This window comes from Salvelinus sp. IW2-2015, linkage group LG15, assembly GCF_002910315.2.
Source record: "Salvelinus sp. IW2-2015 linkage group LG15, ASM291031v2, whole genome shotgun sequence".
Taxonomy (NCBI): domain Eukaryota; kingdom Metazoa; phylum Chordata; class Actinopteri; order Salmoniformes; family Salmonidae; genus Salvelinus; species Salvelinus sp. IW2-2015.
The window spans coordinates 13,972,481-13,995,922 of NC_036855.1; the positions used below are offsets into that span (position 1 = coordinate 13,972,481).

The 23,442-nt window shown below is 41.6% G+C and overlaps 1 protein-coding gene across 2 annotated transcripts; it reads left to right on the forward strand.

The window, feature by feature from the left end:
- Positions 1 to 1,690: 1,690 nt before the first annotated feature.
- Positions 1,691 to 20,648, forward strand: LOC111974856 (prostaglandin G/H synthase 1). 2 transcript variants are annotated; one of them, XM_024002913.2, is made up of 11 exons: positions 1,691 to 1,915; positions 2,053 to 2,142; positions 3,648 to 3,764; positions 4,193 to 4,333; positions 7,719 to 7,862; positions 8,006 to 8,187; positions 11,973 to 12,056; positions 16,064 to 16,310; positions 16,831 to 17,117; positions 19,197 to 19,344; positions 20,103 to 20,648. In XM_024002913.2, exons 1-11 carry the CDS (start codon positions 1,909 to 1,911, stop codon positions 20,450 to 20,452), a joined length of 1,797 nt encoding a protein of 598 aa, XP_023858681.1. In that variant the 5' UTR covers positions 1,691 to 1,908; the 3' UTR covers positions 20,453 to 20,648. The 2 variants fall into 2 exon arrangements, with proteins under 2 accessions (XP_023858681.1, XP_023858683.1); XM_024002915.2 differs by lacking the exon at positions 2,053 to 2,142 and having other exon boundaries at positions 1,847 to 1,915.
- Positions 20,649 to 23,442: the final 2,794 nt, after the last annotated feature.

Sequence of the window (23,442 nt, forward strand, 5' to 3'; positions counted from 1 at the left end):
TGAAGAAACTTTCAAAGTTCTTGAATTTTTCTGTATTGACTGACCTTCATGTCCTAAGGTAATGATGGACTGTTATTTCTCTTTGCTTATTTGAGCTGTTCTTGCCATCATATGGACTTGGTCTTTTACCAAATAGGTCTATATTCTGTATCCCATCCTACCTTATCACAAAACAACTGAATGGCTCAAACTCATTAAGGAAAGAATTTCCACAAATTAACTTTCATGGCACACCTCTTAATTAAAATGCATTCCAGGTGACTACCTCATGAAGCTGGTTGAGAGAATGTCAAGAGTGTGCAAAGCTGTCAAGGAAAAGGGTGGCTACTTTGAAGGATCTAAAATCTATTTGATTTGTTTAACCCTTTTTTGATTATTACATGATTCCACATGTATTATTTCATAGTTTTCATGTCTTCACTATTATTCTACAAGTTAGAAAATAGTAAAAATAAAGAAAAACCCTTGAATGAGTAGATGTCCACACTTTTGACTGGTACTGTATATGTATTTATATATTCTATTAGGTTCCCAATCTCCCAACCTCATAACTAGCTACCAAGACTTCATTTCAGGCTATCAATCAAGTTAGAGTTGATTGCCATGTTACAAGCTCATGCCTGCTTGCAAGGTTGGTAGACTTCAGAAAAGCAAGCAAAAACTAAATGTACTGAATAAGACTCACATTCGTTTCAATCTTTTACCCAAATTTTAGCAGGTATGCAGAGAAGTATATGCAGTTTATTTAAAAAAAGAACCAGTCATAAGGATACAGGCAGCTCAAGAGTTATGCTTAGATATACAGAAAAATAGACACTTTTTTTTTTTTTACATAGAATTGGGCATAATGATTACAGCTCTAGTGTGCAGGAAAAAGCTGCTTGAAAAATTCTAAATTCTCCATCTTAACGATGTGGGGCCTAGCCCCCTCCGTTCCACTCCCCAGCCATCCTCACATACTTTGTTCCCACTCAGATTTTTGGGGTGCATGATGCCCCTGCTTATAGCTGTATTCCCGCGTGGATAGATTTTGACAGGAAGGGACACTCTCGCTGGCAGGCGGGAGGAGGCAAGATCAGGTGGGAACATTCTAGCCAATCAGAGGGCAGATACACATGTGCACAGCAGACACAACTCCGATATAAAATAATTTTCTCAAAGTTGCAGAGGCCAATTGCGTCCACTAATATCAGTACATTTGTAGCCTAAACATGACGTAACTTCTATTCTATCAATTACGCCTCACTTAACAAATGACCAATTACATTTTTTGTAGACCAAATTCAAAACTCTCTCAGACCTCCATACAAAACATCTCCACTTGTTCTGCTTATCGTTGTCTTTTTGAAGGGAGTGGAGGCTCTTCCTTTGCTTCTTCCTTATATGCGCAACTGCATCAAGTCCAATGTGATTCTGTGCTCCCAGACCGTTCGCCTTGAGAAGGATTAGAAGGGTTATTAAATGGGGCGAATGGAGGGGTGTTTTTTTGTGAGGGCTAATAGTTGTCAGGCTAATTTTCCTTTTCCCCAATTCTGTATTACCGGAAAGTAATTTAGGTAGGCCGTGACTGGCCTCACACTCCAGTACAGTAGGTGGCGGTGTAAGCACCTCAAAGTTGGATGCGATCCGCAAACCCAATCCCAAAGAAGATGAAGCAGTCCCATGTGTTGTATTGAAGTGAACCAGGAGATGGGGAAGTTGCTTACCATTTGTTTCGCCCCTACCAAAATTAACTTTCACGTATGCAATTCTGTGTGGACTTGTTTTTAGATGTTATCTAAACAACTTCCTGGAAGGAAATGCATCGTATTGGTTATGTGTATTTCTTCATGAGTGCAGAATATTATTTTTGCACTGCTGTATTGGGAAGACGCGCCCGCTGAAGGTGCTTATGCAGTAAATCTTACAATGAGAGGTGAGTTTTTGACAATTAAATGTATATATATATATATACATGTATATATATATATATATATATATATATATATATATATATATATATATATATATATTTTTTTTTACCAATGGCACCAAACCTTCACATTATTTTAGGTTTGGTCGTGTGCGTCTGGGTATGTATCCTGCTGCAAAGGTTACCAACATGTCGCGGGGAGGAGGTGAAAGACGTCAGTACAAATGTTGGTAGGTGTCTAATATTTTAAAACCTATAGCAGGAGCGGGCAACTTGCAGCGATGGGCAACAGGTGGAATTGCCGACTCTGACAAAAGGCTCGGTAATCCTTTATGGATATGGGTACACAGACCTGCTAGCCACTGAGGCTCATCATGAGTAGATTTTTTTGTGTCCCCAACCCCATCAAAGTTGCCCATCCCTGAACTATAGTTTCATTATTATCTACTATCAATATGTTGAAATTCTATCAACCAGATTATATGAGATGTATACAGTTATTTAGAACTGCTGAAAATAATATCCAAAACATCTCTAAAGAGCACATTGTGTCTTTATACAACATTTAATATGAAGCTACAATGAACAGGCATCCAGACATATTTGTTTGTATGGCAACACAGATAACACAATTAAACATATTTGCAAGTGGAGGAAGCTAGTTTGAAATAAGCAAGACGATTTGCATGGAAGGATCATGCAATTTATTTGTACAAATAAATTGACAGCCCTAATTGTACATATCTTTAACTTCCATTATTTGGTCATTTTAAAGGGTTAGGGGGGACACACCATGGTGTTAATACAAATGTTATATTATAAATATTCACCCCAATAACTGTGCTGTCAGTTGAATGCGTCGACTACTAGCACAGTACAGGGTTTTGTCTCCTATCATGAAGACAGTTTCCTTTTGACTGAAAGACTCCAGTTATCTAAATGACATGACTGAAGAATCCTGCTCAATTAGGAAGGGTTTGCGGAACTACTGCCATTCATACATCCACTCTTCATTTTGAAAATGATAAATGCTATTTATGATCATCTCAATGGATGTGTGTCTGTCTGTGAGGGAAGGACAGGAAGCTGTAACATGATAGAGATGGCAGGGCCAAGGATGTGAGAGTTGGCATCTTGCTTGTCTCATGGCAGCAGACATTTCTGTTACCACAGCCCTCTGACCCCAGTCAGACTCCCAGTAGTCCTAACCCTCTTCTTTCCTAGTTTGCTAGTTTATTCTAGGCTGAATCTTAATTTGAGATTATTTAACCTACTGTAAATGCAATTTTGCATTGCTGCCAGTGGGAGATTTGTGTGACAATAGTAGGTTAGGTTGTGCACACATCTCAAACTTGGATTTGTACCTGACTAAGATACCATGCTCAGAGGTAATTAAGCTGGTTCCGGTGAGTATCCTCGTCAGATGATGTCACGCAGTTACTGTAATAAATATCTTCTCTACCTCATCAAACAAAAGGGAGTAGGGAAACACATCAAGTTCCAGCCTGAGATTATTGTTCCGCTGATGCTGTAAGCACAGTTTTCAGGCTGGAACCCAAGCTAGAGAGACATTGGACAAATGGACACCATCTATTGTGTCTTGGCAATCTGATCAGGAAAAAGTATGTGCACCACTAGAAAAAACTCTGTTATTCCTGGTAAGGTCACATGGTCAGGAAAAGCTCAGTGCCTAAACTATACTTTAATTGACATGTGTATGTTTTATCATTTGCAGTGAATCCCTGTTGCTATTACCCCTGTCAGAACTGGGCTTTGTGTGTCAGGTTTGGCATTGACCGCTATGAATGTGACTGCACTCGCAGCGGCTTCTATGGACAGAATTGCACTATCCGTAAGTTAAGTGTTTTGCGTCTACATTCTTCTGATTTCAGGTTATATTTTCAATTTTCCTCTCTAGTTTATCCTTTCCTCATGTGCAGAAGGATTTGTAACAAGATGAAAAGAAAAAGCACCGTGTGTTTGGTTCCACAACCTTTTTTTTAAAATGAAGCTGCCCAAATAATAATTTCTAGTTGAATGAACATATGAGACAAGTTGAACAAACACATTTTAAGTTGACTGCATTTTTGCCAAATTTTTCTCAAGTTGGAGCTAAGTTTGGGCCAACTAAACATTTTAAGTTCAGGTAACACTGACTGAAAAGTTGAGTAATCTAAAAAAGGCTGTGGAACCAGTTACTTAATACTGATTAGTTGAAATTACTAGATTTATTTAAAAAATATTACAGGGTGAGGTTTGTCTTCTATCTCTGTGTTTTAGCTGAGTTCTGGACGAGGATCCACCAGCAGCTGAAGCCGAGCCCTGACGTGGTCCACTACATCCTCACACACTTCCACTGGCTGTGGAACCTCATCAACAGGACCTTCATGCGGGACTGGCTCATGAGGATGGTCCTCACAGGTTAGTCGCCTGACATTCAATGCAGCCCTGAGCATTCTGGCACAAAATGGTTGCTATAGTGGGCGCTGTGTATAAGTGGTGGAAGGGCTAACTTAGTACCATAAAATGTACAGCGTTTTGCAACCAGGTGAAACATGCTATGATGATAGAAGTGCATGCATGGATCCATTGTGCTGTTGTAACAGTTGAAAATGCATAAATGCTCTCCAAAGTGCTTCTAGAATTGCATCCTTATCCCATTATCACTACTCAGACCTGTACATATTCATATCTACTCTTATGCTGTTACTTTAAGAGAAGAGTTTCTCTTCCCTACCAATGCACTTATTGGATAGTTTGCTTACAACTTGTGTCCATTTGCTTCAGGGTTTCTGTTATGTTCTCAGCATGTAAATATTTGGATCACACACATTGGCCCATGGTGTCATCACCATTCTCTGAGTTCTTCTGTTTAACACGCTAGAACTGCAGTTTTAGGCGTATTTACAAGGTTTAAAATCTGAGGGGCGTGGCGAGGTATTAAAAGTGATGTTGTCAGCTAGCTAGCTCTGGTCTAAAGTTAAGCAAACTTTCGGAAGTTCAAAGAAGTTGAAAGTTCCTTCATAGAAGCCGTTCCTCTTTAGGCTGAATTCTGATAATGCAAGTCATCATAACAAGATGCCAAGCCTCTTCCTCCACCCTCTCTTGCTCTCTCCCCACCCACCAAATTTCAGTCGCATCTCGCGCCCTACAGAACTATTATAGCTTGCCGCCACCATAGCAAGCTGCTCTATCCACACTGATTGGCGAAGTAATTTAATGTTGAGAAATAAAAAATATATATATTTTTTTTTGCTGGTCGGAACACTGGAACAAAACTAAAAACATTTTGGAAAATAACCCTGTTCCAACCCCTGGCTAAAATCCAAAACCAGACTTGTGTGTCAAATAATAATGATAGAGCCCCCAGGTTTATTTTGCTTTGCATGTGAAAGACATAAAGTTAAAGTATAGTTTATTGATATTATGTACTATAATGTGAATTGCTTTTCAGTTACATCACATTGATACTTTCATCCCTCGAATGTTTGCTTGAGGCTTTCCAAATCAAGCTACACTTCAAATTAATTCAATCATATTTTTTGGTCTGCGTGTTTCTTTAACTGAACGTTTCTTCGTTGTATTTGGGATTCAATCCATGGTGTGTTATAGTGCGGGGCACTAGACAGCATTGCCCCTTTTTAAAGGTCATTTCTGCTTGAGCCGACATTCGTAGCTTTTACCGTGAGTGCAATCTGCGTGAACAGCGAAGAAATTGTCCTTAAAGGGGGCATCTACTGTACTGCTTTATAATGTGCCTTGGATTGAGCCATGGTCTTAAACTGAACGTTGATAATGTTTCTTAACTTCAATTGAAAGTTTCTTCAACTCACTGAAATTGGAAGTTTCTTCAAAGTTGAGAATGTCTTAACTCTGCTGGAGTTGCAGTTTTAAAAACTGATTATCATCTGGGTTGTTACAGTTATTTTCTGACATTATGAGTATGAGAGAAGTGACATCTCTTCATCTAAAATACACAAACACACACGCTTGTTTTGCTATCCTTGTGGGGACCAAACAATTGATTCCCATTCAAAATCTTATCCTAAATCTAACCCTAAACCTTACCCCTAACCTTAATCCCAAACCCTAATTCTAATTCTAACCCTGAACCTAACCCCTAAGCCTAAAATAGCCTTTTCATTGTGTGGAATGGCGACATGTCACCACTTGTCCGAATTTTGCTTGTTTTACTATCCTTGTGAGCAGTGGCGGTCAGTGCCGTGTAAGATGAGGGAGGCCAAGTTTTATTTTCATGAGCATGGCCTTATTTCTATTACAGCATATCAGATAACTCTCATTCATATTCCAATAACCCAGTTCAATGTAACAGCGATAGGTTTAGGCTACTACATGATACTCAAGTTTTCCTGTACCCATCATGAGGTTGCTGCAATCTAGCCTATGAATGAAAGTTTACAATGTAGGTACACACAGGTCCACAGACAAATGTGTGACAGGCAGTGACATATGGACAGATAGTGACATTTAACACCACCGTGCACACTCTTGCCTGCATCTAGTTGATACAGGGTGTAATCATTAGTCCAACAGTTGCAAACAAGAGTTTCTATTGGACAAATTCAGGTATGTTTATTCAGCTTGCTTCCGTTTTTTAACAGAATCGGCCGAATGAGTACACCCCTGATCACTCGTAAACACAGTTCACTTTCATGGCAGCCACGTCCTATGTGTCCTCCTTCTCTCACCTCTTCCCTTCGCTTGTGGACTTCAATGCGCAACACATCAGCTGTATGTGACCAGGCGAAAACTTTTCCAAGCCAAACCGCTACACACAGTCTACATCGTTGTCACCATATTAGCCTGAGTAAAGTCATAGTCAGTATAGCTAATAGAACTAACGTGTTAGTAAACCGGCTACAATCATGCAGTAATGTTACAGTGTACAGTCAGTAAGCAGTTACACCGGCGGGTCCCAATGGCAATAAATTAATAATACCAAAAGCTTACCTTGACTTGGAAGAGTTCCTGTGTTGGAAAGCTAACATAGCGTACCTCTGTTTGAGCAGGGTGTTTCAGTATGCTAAACTAGCTAGCAGCATTTTCTAGGTAAGTAAGTGTCATTTTTGTTACTTTCAATCTCTGTCTCTCTTGCTTTTTGGAAGAAATTAATTTGTTCAAAACTGTTCAACTATTGTCTCTCTCTTTGAGTCAACTACTCACCACATTTTATCCACTGCAGTGCTAGCTCATTGTAGCTTATGCTTTCAGTACTGGATTCATTCTCTGATTCTTTGATTGGGTGGACAACATGTCAGTTCATGCGGCAAGAGTTCTGATATTCTGGAGGATGTCCTCCGGAAGTTGTCATAATTACTGTGTAAGTTTATGGAAGGCCGTGAAAATCATGTGCCTCCAAGGTTTTGTATTGAAGTCAATGTACCCAAAGGAGGACAGAAGCTAACTGAGCTCCGGCTACACAATGGTGCTACCCTACAGAGTACTGTTGAGGCTACTGCAGACCTTTGCAAAATAGTGTGTTTTTAAATCAGTTATTTGGTGATGTGATTATATTTAGTGTAGCTTTATCTAAAATGGATCAATTTAAATGTTTCACAATTAATTTATTTTTTAAATTCAGAGGAGGATGGTCCTCCCCTTCCTCCTCTTAGGAGCCTCCACTGCTTGTGAGGACTTCTGGTCCCCACAAGGATAGTACAACTACACACACACACACCAATCCCATGGGTTGTATTTCCTCCTAACATTGTTATTGCATTTTCAGTAAAGCTTTAGGGCTATAATGATCCATGTGTCAAACAATTATGTTTTCTCCCTCCCAAAGTCAGATCCAACCTTATTCCCAGTCCTCCTACCTTCAACTCTAAGTATGGATACCTCAGCTGGGAGTCCTACTCCAATGTTTCCTACTACACCCGTATCCTACCCCCTGTGCCTGAAGACTGCCCCACCCCTATGGGTACCAAAGGTGAGATGGAGTGCATCCAAAGTTCCTATCAGAAAATAGGATGAAGGCATCCCACAAAGACTTTACTGGAGATTACCCAGTGAAATAAATCTTCCCAACTGCAACATGCATAGCTAACATACTTTCGTTCCTCTTTTCTCCAGGAAAGTCTGTCCTTCCAGACCCAAAGCTGGTGGTAGAGAAGTTTCTTCTGAGGAGGCAATTCAGGCCGGATCCAAAGGGAACCAACCTAATGTTTGCTTTCTTCGCTCAGCACTTCACCCATCAGTTCTTCAAGACCCGAAACAGCATGGGCTTGGGCTTTACCAGCGCTCTGGGGCATGGGGTGAGTTACTTGGTACTCCCTGTACTGTACAGTACAGTATGTTATACAGTGCATTCGAAAAGTATTCAGACACCTTGAACTTTTCCACGTTTTGTTACTGCCTTATTCTAAAATTGATTACATAAATTATTCTCATCAATCTACACACAATACCCCGTAATGACGAAGCCAAAATAGGTTTTTAGAAAAATTAGCACATTTATAAAAAACTGAAATACCTTTGTTAGGTTTTCATTTTTCAGAGTAAATAACTCAGACACTAGAGAAGCTTTAACCAAGTTTAATCATTCCCAACGGTTCTGTACAGCTGTAATCAGACAGCAAAACATTTCTTTCCATCAGTTATATACATCCTACTTAACCTCTCTAGGGTATGTGAGACGTTAGCGTCCCACCTCTTCAACAGCCAGTGAAAGTGCAGGGCGCCAAATTCAAAACAACAGAAATCCCATAATTAAAATTCCTCAAACATACATGTATTTTACACCATTTTAAAGATACACTTGTTGTAAATCCAGCCACAGTGTCCGATTTCAAAAAAGCTTTATGACAAAAGCAAACCAAACGATTGTTAGGTGAGTGCCTATTCACAGAATAACACAGACATTTTTCCAGCCAAAGAGAGGATTCACAAAAAGCTGAAATATAGATACAATTAATCACTAACCTTTGATGATCTTCATCAGATGACACTCATAGGACTTCATGTTACACAATACATGTATGTTTTGTTCGGTAAAGTTCATATTTATATCCAAAAATCTGAGTTTACATTGGCGCCTTACGTTCAGAAGTCACAAAACATCCTTTCATTTTGTAGAGAGCCACATCAATTTACAGGAATAGTCATAATAAACATTGCTAAAAGATAAACCTGTTATGCATGGAATTTTAGATGCACTTCTCCTTAATGCAACCGCTGTGTCAGATTTCAAAAAAACTTTACGGAGAAAGCACACCATGCAATAATCTGAGTCGGTGCTCAGAGCCCAATCAAGACACAAATATAGCCGCCATATTATGCAGTCAACAGAAGTCAGAAGTAACAATATAAACATTCACTTACCTTTGATCTTCCTCAGAATGCACTCCCAGGAATCCCAGTTCCACAATAAATGTTTGTTTTGTTCGATAATGTCCATCATTTATGTCCAAATTCCTCCTTGTTGTTCTAGCGTTCAGTACACTTTCCAAACTCACGACGCACGGGCACGTCCAGCGGAAAGTACTGACGAAAAGTTAAAAAAGTTATATTACAGTCCGTAAAAACATGACATGAAGTATTGAATCAATCTTTAGGATGTTTTTAACATAATTCTTCAATAATGTTCCAACCGGAGTATTCCTGTGTCTTCAGAATTCTTCAGAACGCGCATGGTCAGAGCATGTTCAAGTCATGGCAGACTTGACTCATTCCTCTCTCCTTCGGCCCCACTAAACAGTAGAGGCATCCGACAAGGTTCTAACGACTGTTGACATCTAGTGGAAGCCTTAGGAAGTGCAACATTACCAATATCCCACTGTATCTTCAATAGGAGCTGAGTTGAAAATCGACCAACCTCAGATTTCTCACTTCCTGTTTGGATTTTTTCTCAGTTTCTTGCCTGCCTGATGAGTTCTGTTATACACAGACATCATTAAACAGTTTTAGAAACTTCAGAATGTTTTCTATCCAAATCTACTAATAATATGCATATTCTAGCTTTCATGGCTTTGTAGCAGGTCGTTTACTCTGGGCATGCTTTTCATCCGGATGTGAAAATACTGCCCCCTACCCCAAAGAAGTTAAGACACTCCTCCTTACAGTTTATGGCTCCACAGGAAACTAATAAAGAGGGTAACAGGATGACAAACCCTGATCACTCCCTTAAGGGGAACTGACCTCACCCCTCACCTCCTGACCTCTACCCCTCCTTCACCTAATCCAAAGATATCCATCTGTCTTCCCTATATCAACACATCGCTCTTCTCTCCTCCATCAAACACATTCCAAAGATTTCTGGGTTGCTACAGATTCTTTCTATTCATGGCTACGTCTCTATCATTTATTTAATATCTCAATGTTCAAAGTTTAGCCGATTCCAACACCTTATTTACATAAGTATTCAGATCCTTTGCTATAAGACTCGAAATTGAGCTTAGGTGCATCCTGTTTCCATTGATCATCCTTTAGATGTTTTTACAACTTGATTGGAGTCCACCTGTGGTAAATTCAATTGATTGGACTTGGAAAGGCACACACCTGTCTATATAAATTCCCACAGTTGACAGTACATGTCAGTGCAAAAATCAAGCCATGAGGTCGAAGGTTTGTCCGTAGAGCCCCCGAGACAGGATTGTGTCGAGGCACAGATCTGGGGAAGGTTACCACATATTTTTTTTGCAGCATTGAAGGTCCCAGTGGCCTCCATCATTCTTAAATTGAAGAAGTTTGGAACCACCAAGACGCTGCCTAGAGCTGGCCAAACTGAGTAATCGGGGGAGAAGGGCCTTGGTCAGGGAGGTGACCAAGAACCCAATGGTCACTCTCACAGAGCTCCAGAGTTCTTCTGTGGAGATGAGAGAACCTTCCAGGACCACCATCTCTGCAGCACTCCACCAGTCACGCATTTATGGTGGAGTGGCCAGACGGAAGCCAATCCTCAATAAAAGGCATATAACAGCCTGCTTGGAGTTTGCCAAAAGGCACCTAAAGGTCTCTCAGATCATGAGAAACAAGATTATCTGGTCTGACGAAACCAAGATTGAACTTGGCCTGAGTGTCAAGCGTCACAACTGGAGGAAACCTGGCACCATCCCTACGGTGAAGCGTGGTGGCAGCATCATGTTGTGGGAATGTTTTTCAGCAGCAGGGACTGGGAGATTAGTCAGGATCGAGCGAAAGATGAACGGAGCAAAGTGCAGAGAGATCCTTGATAAAAACCTGCTCCAGAGCACTCAGGACCTCAGACTGGGGGCGAAGGTTCACCTTCCAACAGGACAACGACCCTAGGCACACAGCCAAGACAACACAGGGGTTACTTCAGGACAATTATCTGAATGTCCTTGTGGGCCAGCCAGAGTTCGGACTTAAATAGCTGTGCAGCGACGCTCCCCATCCATCCGGACAGAGTTTGAAAGGATCTGCAGAGAAGAATGGGAGAAATTCCCCAAATACAAGTGTGCCAAGCTTGTAGTGTCATACCCAAGAAGACTTGAGGCTGCAATCGCTGCCAAAGGGGCTTCAACAAAGTACTGAGTAAAGGGTCTGAATACTTATGTAATTGTGATATTGTGTGTAGATTAAGAATTTATATATTTTTTAATCCATTTTAGAATAAGGCTGTAACGTAACACAATGTGAAAAAAGTCAAGGCGTCTGAATACTTTCCGAATGCACTGTATATTATATTATTCAATTTGATAGAATGATTGTATTTATTCTATTATATTTAGGGGAGGATGACCAGTAAGTGATGTATTTAGGTGTTAGGGAGAGGTGGACAATTCCAATCTTTAGAGCACTTTTTCCTTTACCTTTTCAGTCATTTTAGCAGATGCTCTTATCCAGAGCGATTTACAGTAGTGAGTCAATACATTTCCATACTTCCCCCCCCCCCCCTTCATACTATTCAAACAGCCGCAATATAATCTTGTTCCTTGCTGGAACCAAGTCTTGCACGCTCTGCGAGATACATGGGAGTCATATTCATCTATGTCTCTTGCATGCATCCTGTCTCACGAATGTGAATCTCTTTTTTAATCTCATATTTCATGTTAATCTCATGTTATTCATCTCTAACCAGGTGGATGCCGGCAATGTCTACGGAGATAATCTGGTGCGTCAACTGAACCTCCGGCTTCTTAAAGACGGAAAGATGAAATATCAGGTATGTGGAGTAATGCGTAACTCCACTCCAGCTCTGCGAAAGCACGGACAAGTGTTACGAGAATTATGTTGTCAATGTTCATAAACCACTTCAATTAAACTACTCAGTCTGCAACCCAGGTTGAATGAAACAGACGGAGGCCCAGCTACGATAGTCAAAATGTTTATTTACAATAGCGCTAGTCCGTTGTACAAAACCATTCATTTTATACTGGCTCCTTACGCACTTACATACACACACAAACAGTAGGTATCCTACAGTAGGTATCCTATCCTATCCTACTGTATCGCTACCCAGCCGACAAAGATTAGAGAGACCGTGAGAAGCACTCCCTGCCCTCTCCCAAATCTCTCAGTGGCCCCTAGCCAAGGTCGGCACCGAATTTTGCTCAGACAGTCTGTGTTTAAGATACTATAAAGATCTATTGTACAGATATATGTGTTTAAGATATTATAAAGATATATTGTACAGATATATACTTTTATTGACTAAACCTAAACAAACCCATCAGATAATAAATGTATGATTCTAATCAATTTCATACAGTTATAAGGTTTCAGAGTGGAATTATTTCATCATTATCTTTCAACATTTAAATTACTTTAACAACAAGTCTCCACTGGAATGTTACTGTAGACACGGTACCACTCTGTGTTCCACTCTGAGGTACATGTGCTTTCAACTCTTTACACTTTTAACCCTTTCCAACCCTTTTCATACGAATGTGGTTAAATATATCAAAAGAAGGTGGAACCAACATAAATTGCATTTAAAGAAAAATCTCAAAACGGATTTGCTCTTCTATATACAGGTTTAAAATGGCAGATTTGGGCACTGATTAACACCTACATTGGAACGCAGTGGCTGTATGATGTCAGAGGTCTGGCTGTGCGCTTCACAGCTCTGTATGGATTTTGACTGACTGCCATTCTGAACTTGAGCACCTGGTGCGACAAGAATTTGCCTCATTCCCTCCCGCTAATTGGGCAGCTTTTGCATGTTTTTTTGTTCTCTGAGGGAGGGAAGTGCTGTAAATTGAGGACTCAATGTATTTTGAAAAATTTGAAGTTGAGGATTATAAAAGATACTGCTATGATGTCATACAAGCAAGCCAAACACCCGTGAGTCGAAATGTGAACTTCACATTTCCAAATCATGAATGTCTATCACCCATTTCGCATGATAGGTTACAAATTGCCATTCGTATTATGTTACCAATTTTCTAAATGTACAGTATGTTACAAATTAGCTAGTGTAGGGGTTAAGGTTTAGGAGTTAGTTTAAAGGGTTAGGGGAAGGGTTAGCTAAAAGGGTTAGGGGAAGGGATAGCTAACATGCTAAGTAATTGCAGAGTAGTTGAAAGTTGCAAAAGTTGTCTGAGATTCGAACTCGCAAACGTTGGTTTGCTAGACGTTCACATTGACTTAAGTAACCATCTGTCATATGTAACCATACCAAATGTAACATATCATACTAATTTTGGTGTCACGGATTTACGTTTACTCTGTTACATCCAGGCTGCTGATCTGGTGGACTCACTAAACACAAATGCTTAGTTTGTAAATTAAGTCTGAGTGTTGGAGAGTGCCTCTGACTATCCATAACTTAAAATAAACAGAAGATTGTGCCCTCAGGTTTGCTTAATGTAAGGAATGTGAAATGATTTATACTTAAGTATATTTTTGTAATTACATTTACTTTTAATACTTAAGTATATATAAAACCAGATACTTTAGTCATTTTCTATTAAGGTAAACGTGAAAGTCAGCTAAGTAAGTCTGAAAGTATGTTTACTTTTACTCAAGTATGACAATTGGGTACTTCTCCCACCACTGCACAGAGGTAGCAGGTAACCGCATAGCCATTGTTCAGCGACCAGTTAGTGTATCATTTGAGTGACCAAAAATCCTGATTCGTGTCAGGATAAAGAAGTACACCCATGAGGCCCATTTTCTTTATCTGTTGAATAAGCTGAATTCGACTCCAAAGAAGGATGTTAGGGAATGGTATCTGTTTTTGGCAAAGGTGTTGGTTCAGAATCAGGGAGAGGTTGTGTTGTAAGAACGCCATTGATTGTCTCTTTTGGCAGTGGTATGTTTGTGAAACTCAGGATGAGATGACTGAGCAACTGTTGGTTATTTACAGTGCCTTAAAGTATTCAGACACCCTTGACTTTTTCCAGTTTTTCCAGCCTTATTCTAAAATTGATTTAAATAGTTTTTTCCCCTCATCACTCTACACACAATACCAAATAATGACAAATCAAAAAGTTTTTTTTACAAATGTTTGCAAAGTGTTTTTTAAAGAATAAAAATCCTTTGGCAGCAATTACAGCCTCGAGTCTTCTTAGGTATGACGCTACAAGCTTGGCACGCCTGTATTTGGGGAGTTTCTTCCATTCTTCTCTGCAGATCCTCTCAAGCTCTGCCAGGTTGGATGGGAAGCTTTGCTGCAAATCTATTTTCAGGTCGTTCCAGTGATGATTGATCTGGTTCAAGTCCGAGCTCTGGCTGGGCCACTCAAAGACATTCAGAGACTTGTCCCGAAGCAACTCCTGTGTTGTCTTGGCTGTGTGCCATGGGTTGTTGTTCTGTTGGAAGGTGAACCTTCGCCCCAGTCTGCGGTCCTGAGTGCTCTGGAGCAGGTTTTCTTCAAGGATCTCTCTGTACATTGCTCCATTCATCTTTGCCTCGATCCTGACTAGTATCACAGTCCCTGCCGCTGAAAAACATCCCTACAGCATGATGCTGCCACCACCACGCTTCACCGTAGGGATGGTGCCAGGTTTCCTCCAGATGTGACGCTTGGCAGTCAGGCCTGGTTTCATCAGACAAGAGAAACTTGTTTCTCATGGTCTGATAGTCTTCAGGTGCCTTTTGGCAAACTCCCAAGCGGGCTGTCATGTGCCTTTTTCTGAGGAGTCTCTTCTGCCTGGCAACTCTACTATAGAGGAGCTCTGTCAGAGTGACCATTAGGTTCTTGGTCACCTACCTGACCAAGACCCTTCTCCCCTGATTGCTCAGTTTGGCCGGGCGGCCAGCTCTAGGAAGAGTCTTGGTGGTTCCAAACTTCTTCCATTTAAGAATAGAGGAGGCCCCTGTGTTCTTGGGGTCCTTCAATGCTGCAGAAATGTTTTGGTACCCTTCCCCAGATCTCTGCCTCGGTAAAATCCTGTCTCGGAACTCTACAGACAATTCCTACGACCTCCTGGCTTGGTTTTTGCTCTGACATGCACTGTTGTGGGAGCTTATATAGACAGGTGTGTGCCTTTCCAAATCATGTCCAATCAGTAGAATTTACCACAGGTGGACTCCAAGTTACAGAACCATCTCAAGGATGATCACTGGAAACAATGCACCTGAGCTCAATTTCGAGTCTCATAGCAAAGGGTCTGAATACTTATGTAAATAAGATATTTTTAATACAATTGCAAACATTTCTAAACCTATTTTCGCTTTGTCATTATGGGGTATTGTGTGAAGATTGAGGAGTTTTTATTAATGTAATCCATTTTAGAATAAGGCTGTAACGTAACAAAATATGGAATAAGTCAAGTGTTCTGAATACTTTCCGAAGGCACTGTATGGGTGGAGTTCAGATAGTCATTATTTACAGTAGTGTTTCCAAAAATGTTGGGGTCATGACCCATTTTTCCACTGCTCAAGACTGGGCTCTGGCAAGACATGTTCATTTGATTTGGTTTGGCAGGTTGCTGGGGAAATTGAGTCGCTGCATAGACATTGGTGAACAACTCATTTACTGTAGGCATCATTTCTGTATAAAGGCCACACAGTAAAATTCACATTATCTAACTCGGGAGGGTCAGTCCTGACAGTGACTCGCTTGAAACCTTTTGACATCGCTTTTCCACAAAAACCCAAAGGGGACACCACATAACTGAATTTTTTCCATTATGCACACCAATTCCTTAAGCATGCTCACAAGTTACTACATTGTGCTAAAGGATCAGTAAAGCTCTTGAGGGCTAATACTATCTTCTCTTCCAGGTGGTTAAAGGTGAGGTGTACCCTCCTACGGTAGCCGAGGCACCGGTGAATATGAGATACCCTCAAGGGACTCCCGTGGGGCAGCGTATGGCCATCGGGCAGGAGGTGTTTGGGCTGTTGCCAGGCCTCACCATGTACGCCACCCTGTGGCTGAGAGAACACAACCGCATCTGTGACATCCTGAAGGCAGAGCACCCCACCTGGGGGGACGAGCAGCTCTTCCAGACCGCCAGGCTCATCGTAATAGGTAAGTACATACTTGATTGTATGTACTTACCTATTTTAGACACTCAAGATTGCCTGTTTTAGACACTCAAGTGCTTTAGGCAGAATATACATTTCTAGGAAATGTTTGCTTAGGGCCCCCTAGCGGGGTCTCAACTTACTGTTGCGAGTTAGAATAGTAGGTGCAAGTTCGAAATTTGGTTGTGCATCAGCAATTTTACTCTTGTTTTGTCAGTCATTGACAGTCACTCAATTAGCCATGTCAGCTAACAGTTTTTAGATTGGTACGTTATTATTCCCAGCTATCTAAACTTGTAGTAATCATGGCCGAATACCGACCGGTCACGCAGGACAAGTGTCCAGGGCCCCTGACCTTCAGGAGGTCCCCAACCAAATCTCGCTTAGGACCCCCAAAAGACTAGAGCTGTCCCTGCTTGGTTGTGTAAATAGTTGGGGGGAATAAGAATCAACACACTTCTCTAGTAGATTCTCCCCAAAATGTATTTTCTTGGGTGTAGATCCATATTTAGTTTATATTCCAGGTGAGACCATCCGGATAGTGATTGAGGAGTACGTGCAGCACCTGAGTGGCTACCTGTTGGATCTGAAGTTTGACCCAGTCCTGCTATTCAAGTCCACGTTCCAGTACAGGAACCGCATCGCTGTGGAGTTCAACCAGCTGTACCACTGGCACCCCCTGATGCCAGACAGCTTCCACATAGACGGAGACGTGGTGTCCTACTCCCAGTTCATCTTCAACACCTCCATCGTCACACACTACGGGGTGGAGAAACTGGTGGACGCTTTCTCACGCCAGTATGCTGGACAGGTATGGGCTGTGTGGTGACTACGGGATTTCATATGAAGTGGTGTAATGATAAACCCTGGTCTCGATAATGTTGTCATACCATACATAAGTCGGTTGGGGTCAATGATAATATGGCACTTATTTTCTAAGAGTTCTCAATAAACTGACAAGGAGAAGCTATTTATTTGAAATCACTTCCTGAATTTAAAATCTTAGTTTTTTTTGTAATTTTTGCAGACAATCTTAAGATAGCTAGGTGGGACAACCACATATCTCAGTCATAGTAAGTACATTTTCCTCAATAAAGTAGCTATCAGCAAAGTCAGAGCTAGTAAAGGGGGAAAAGTCAAGTGTGAGTGTTAGTTCACAAAAGTCTTTTTTTGGGGTTGCTGTGGGATTATTTAAGATACTCTTTGAAGATGTAGGGTTTCAGATGTTTTCAGAAGATGGGCAAGGGACTCTGGTGTCCTAGCTTCAGAGGGAAGGAAGCTGGTTCCACCATTGGGGTGCCAGGACAGAGAAGTGCTTGGACTGGGCTGAGTGTGAGCTGCCCTCCTGTAGGGGTGGGAGGGCCAAGAGACCAGAGTTGGCAGAACGGAGAACTCTGGTTGGGGTGTAGGGATTAAGCAGAGCCTGAATGTAGGGAGGGTCAGTTCCTCTTGCTGCTCCGTAGGTAAGTACCATGGTCTTGTAGTGGATGTGAGCCAGTGGAGTGTGTGGAGGAGCGGGGTGACATGGGAGAACTCTATGGATGTTGTAGAGCATGAACCTGCAGGAGCGAGTCACTGCTTTGATATTTGCAGCGAACAACAGGGGGTTGTCAAGGGTCATGCCAAGGTAGTTTACACACTGGTAGGGGACACCATGGAGTTGTCAACCGGGATGGAGAGGTCTTGGAGCGGACAGGCCTTTCCCGAGAGGAAGAGTAGCTCCGTCTTGTAGCGGTTGAGCTTGAGTTGGTAAGCCGTCATCCAAGCTGAGGTATCTGCCAGGCACGCAGAGATGCGTGTCGCCACCTGGGTGTCAGAAGGGGGGAAAGGAGAAAAGCAGTTGAGTTTCATCCGCATAGCCATGATAAGAGAGACCATGTGAGGATATGACGCAGCCGAGTGACTTGGTGTATAGCAAGAAGAGGGCCTAGAACCAAGCCCTGGGGGACACCAGTAGTGAGAGTACGTGGTGCAGACACAGATCCTCTCCACGTCACCTGGTGAGTGACTTGAATTCAAATGGACACATTGGCCTGATTTTGTGTGTTCTGGTACTTCTTCTTTTGAGCAAGGCAGATGTTGTGTAAGAGAGATGGAGGTAGGAGAAAGGGAGGTTGGGACAGGGCAAATAACAAGGCAAGATTGAGTAGCTTGATGGTAAATTTGACACTACTTGGTGTGAAGTCCATAACCGTGTGCAGTAAAATAGCACATGTTGTAACTGTTACCACAGCCCTGCAAACTTGTTAGTGCTCTGCATTCGGCATCTACAGAATCAACTACAGAGCGGTTTTCTGTTGATTAGAAGCTGTGATAGATCATGACAGGAGGCTTAACCAAGATGCTATCTGTCTGATATTAATGTTTTTTCTCTGTGGCTTATTGATATCAATCTTTGTCAGCAGAGCAGCAGCTATCTATGCAGTATTAGAGAGTAGAAACATGATATCTGTGTTTGTGTGCCATTGAGGGTGAATAGGCAAGACAAAAGATTCAAGTGCCTTTGAACGTGGTATGGTAGTAGGTGCCTATGTGTATATGGAGTAACACATTTCGGGCCCTTCATAGGTGGGTCATTCATTTATTTTAATGACTTTTTTTCATGTAGTTCCCATGCATCCTATATTTATACAGGGGATGCCTGTTTGATCCTTTCAGATGTAGGGCTCTATTCAATCAGGAAAGCTGAATCGTTACAGATTCCGCGATAGAAACGTAAAGGTCATTTCTGATTGAGCCGACATTTACCGGAATGCAGTCTCCGATAAAGCGGGATTATTGCCTTTTTAAATTACAATCACAGTGTAAAGCTGAATTGAGCCCTTAGTGTAGTGTACACCATTGCCTACAATGGGTATGCGGTCTGGCTGATTTTAATCCTGTTTCTCAGATAGGAGGAGGTCGAAACATCCACCCAGTGGTGACCAATGTGGCCGAGGGGGTTATTGAAGAGTCCAGGACTTTGCGTCTCCAACCCTTCAACGAGTACAGGAAGAGGTTCAACCTGAAGCCCTACACATCTTTCTCTGACTTCACTGGTAAGACCACATGTATTTTAGAGTTTAGAAATGCCGGCACCACAAAAGGCTTCTATGGAATGAGGTACTCTCTATGCAAGCAGCTGAACGTCTGTTACACCATCACATTTTTAAAATATTTTTTTTAAGAGCACATATTCCTATATATGCTCATGGGCAATTACACGGTGACAGAGTGATGCTGAGACTCTGATTTGTTACTTTAAAATGTGTGCCAAGCTAAACTAATCGTTGCAAAGTTAAACAAGCCATACAACTCAATGCACAAGGATGAACTCATTCTGTTACCAAACTTTGTATCTGCACTGTTCTGCAAGTAAATGTGTTTTTATAAAATGTTCAGTGGAAATTAAGTCATCCTTGTGCATTGAGTTGTATGGCTTGTTTAACTTTGCAACGATTAGTTTAGCTTGGCACACATTTTAAAGTAACACATCAGAGTCTCAGCATCACTCTGTCACCGTGTAATTGCCCTCATGCAAATGTAAAATATGTAAAATAATAACGTTCTCTCAGAGCAGCTGTCATTCAGCGTACAGCATCATCCTGACATGGGTTAGCCTCTTAAGAAGACAACTGCACTCTTTGTTGTCCTCATCTCAAACCAGTCTTTAACTTGATCATGTGTTTCTAATAAACTATTTTACTCTTCTGTATTGTATTTGTATTAATTTACTTTAAATGTGACCTATCTGTGTAGTTTGCTGCAACCGAATTGCCCTTCTGGGACAATAATTATATTTTATATTGTCCTGCAGGTGAGGAGGAGATGGCCAGGGAGCTGGAGGAGCTCTATGGTGACATCGATGCGCTGGAGTTCTACCCCGCCCTCATGCTGGAGAAGACACGCCCCAACGCCATATTTGGTGAGAGCATGGTGGAGATGGGGGCTCCGTTCTCCCTGAAAGGCCTTCTGGGTAACCCCATCTGTTCCCCTGAGTACTGGAAGCCCAGCACATTTGGAGGCCAGACAGGCTTTGATATAGTCAACTCAGCCTCGCTGGAGAGACTGGTGTGTCTGAACACTAATTGGTGTCCATACGTAGCCTTCAATGTCCCTCCAGCCGGGCAGGAGCCGCCAACAAGGAAACAGTCCACTGAACTGTAAGCCATTGTGATTACTGTATCCATGGTTACGTTAGTTTTTTTGGTATGGTCTTACTGTAATGCCCTTGTCCACCTATGATGCCTGTACTGTATACTATGTTTACAATGCATAGACTGCCTTTATGAATCATTCCCATGTTGCTTATGTACAGGTGACTGCCACAATAAAGGAAACGCGGAATACAAGTATGTTGAAAGCAGTGTGGTTTCGGAGTTAATTAACCCCCTAAGGTCAATGTCCGCACCCCAGTGGAAATATAATCCCCATAATAATCAGTCAATTTAAGCTACAGATATCTTTTTTTTCTCAGTCCACTGCATCTGTGACAGAGCTAGAGCGGTGTTTGTCAAACCATGATCAGTCTTCTCACAAAGTCCTCTGTAGTGTCTAAAGGGTTTGACCTACTGTACAAACTATTATGACCCCTCTATGCAAAGGTGAGACTCACATTTTGCTTTAGGACGGCCTCAGGACTCGTCTGAAGGTCCCCCGGTACCAGTTGACAAAATGAACGGAAGTATATATGGAGACTGTATAGTGCCAAAAATAAGAGGTTGAATACATGTAAAATATTTTTTTACAAATGTTTCCTGATCTTCCTTATCTCTCAGATATAGGACAAACACTTCCGAACAAACTCGTTTTAGATTTCTTGGGGAGGACTCTCTGTTGTTCCATGTAGTGAATTTGTTATTCAATGCGTTTTTGTATTGGCTAATAGCAGTAAGGCCAAACTTTATTTTCAGTACATTATATAGTTCCAAAAGTTTGGACACACCCACTCTTTTTCATTGTTTTTACTATTTTCTACATTATAGAATAATAGTGAAGACCTCAAAACTATGAAATAACACATATGGAATCATGTAGTAACCAAAAAAAGTTTGAGACAAATGAAAATGTATATTATATTTGAGATTCTTCAAAGTAGCCACCCTTTGCCTTGGTATAGGTATTTTATTAAGATCCCAATTAGCTGTTGCAAAAGCAGCAGCTACTCTTCCTGGGGTCCACACAAAACATGAAACATGACATGGCCTTGATGACAGCTTAGCACACTTGGCATTCTCTCAACCAGCTTCACTTGGAATGCTTTTCCAACAGTCTTGAATGAGTTCCCACATGCTGAGCACTTGTTGGCTGCTTTTCCTTCACTCTGCAATCCAACTCATCCCAAATGGGCTTGCCCTGGTTAAATAAAGGTTAAATGACAAAAAAATGCAGCTCAATTGGGTTGCGGTCTGGTGATGGTGGAGGCTAGGTCATCTGATCCAGCACTCATCACTCCTTGGTCAAATAGCCCTTGCACAGCCTGGAGGTGTGTTTTGGCTCATTGTCCTGTTGAAAAACAAATTATTGTCCCCTTAAGTGCCAACCAGATGGGATGGCATATCGCTGCAGAATGCTGTGGTAGCCATGCTGGTTAAGTGTGCCTTGAATTCTAAATAAATCGCTGACAGTGTCACCAGCAAAGCACCCCCACACCATCATACCTCCTCCTCCATGCTTCACGGTGGGAACCACAAATGCGGAGATCATCCAGGCACATTCTCTGCGTCTCACAAGCCACAGCGGTTGGAACCAAAAATCTCAAATTTGGACTCATCAGACCAAAGGACAGATTTCCACCGGTCTAATGTGCATTGCTCGTGTTTCTTGGCCCAAGCAAGTCTCTTCTTATTGGTGTCCTTTAGTAGTGGTTTCTTTGCAGCAATTTGACCATGAAGGCCTGACTCACGCAGTCTCCTCTGAACAGTTGATGTTGAGATGTCTGTTACTTGAACTCTGAAGCATTTATTTGGGCTGCAATCTGAGGTGCAGTTAACTCTAATTAATTTATCCTCTGCAGCAGGGGTAACTCTGGGTCTTCCTTTCCTGTGGTGGTCATCATGATAGCCAGTTTCATCATAGCGCTTGATGGTTTTTGCATCTGCACTTTAGGAATTTTTCAAAGTTCTTGATATGTTCCGGATTGACTGACCTTCATGTCTTAAAGTAATGACGGACTGTCATTTCTCTTTGCTTATTTGCGCTGTTCATGCCATAACATGGACTTGGCCTTTCTGTATATCAACCCACCTGGGTGGCAGGTAGCCTAGTGGTTAGAGCGTTGGGATAGTAACCGAAAGGTTGCTGGATCAAGTCCCACCATCAGCAAAACATCAAATGATGGAATTTCTTGTGGAAGATAGGTAATCGCATCTAGGGCTGTGCGGTAACCATATTATTGCCACACCGGCTGTCATGAAGGCAGTCAAATTCCACATAACTGTTTAGTCACGGTAATTAGGCTTCTCCAAGCTCTGATGCTGCTGATGGTCATTATTAGCCTACCAAACTTGCTAACTGCCTGGTACTCAGTACTCGTGTCTGTCTAATCACTCTGACATCAATGCAAATGTAATCGAAAATCGAATCAAACACTTCATGAGATCCCATGAGCTCATGTTGCGCAACATTGCTATAGGCTATGTAAATGCACGAGAAAACAAAAACCCGTTTAGACACAGGCCAAGAAAGCAGCAGTAGTCAATACAACATTACACAATTTACAATACAAAAACCGCAAAACCACGGCCTACAGAAAACATTTACCAGAGTTTTAAACTCACTAAGGGGCACTAGTAAACTCGGGCAAAAAAAGAAACATCCTTTCACTGTCAATATTTGCATCAAATTTAACATGTAAATATTTGTATGAACATAAGATTAAACAACTGAGACATAAACTGAACAATTCCACAGACATGTGACTAACAGAAATTGAATAATGTGTCCCTGAACAAAGGGGGGATCAAAATCAAAAGTAACAGTCAGTATCTGGTGTGGCCACCAGCTGCATTAAGTACTGCAGTGCATCTCCACCTTATGGACTGCACCAGATTTGACAGTTCTTGCTGTGAGATGTTACCCCACTCATCCACCAAGGCACCTGCAAGTTCCCATACATTTCTGGGGGGGAATGGCCCTAGCCCTCACCCTCCGATCCA

What these genes read in the sequence shown, in the direction of transcription:
- LOC111974856 (XM_024002913.2), top strand. An exon ending in ACGGAAAGATGAAATATCAG is followed by an intron (nt 12,057 to 16,063) that starts GTATGTGGAGTA and finishes CTTCTCTTCCAG; the next exon opens with GTGGTTAAAGGTGAGGTGTA. An exon ending in CACGCCAGTATGCTGGACAG is followed by an intron (nt 17,118 to 19,196) that starts GTATGGGCTGTG and finishes CCTGTTTCTCAG; the next exon opens with ATAGGAGGAGGTCGAAACAT.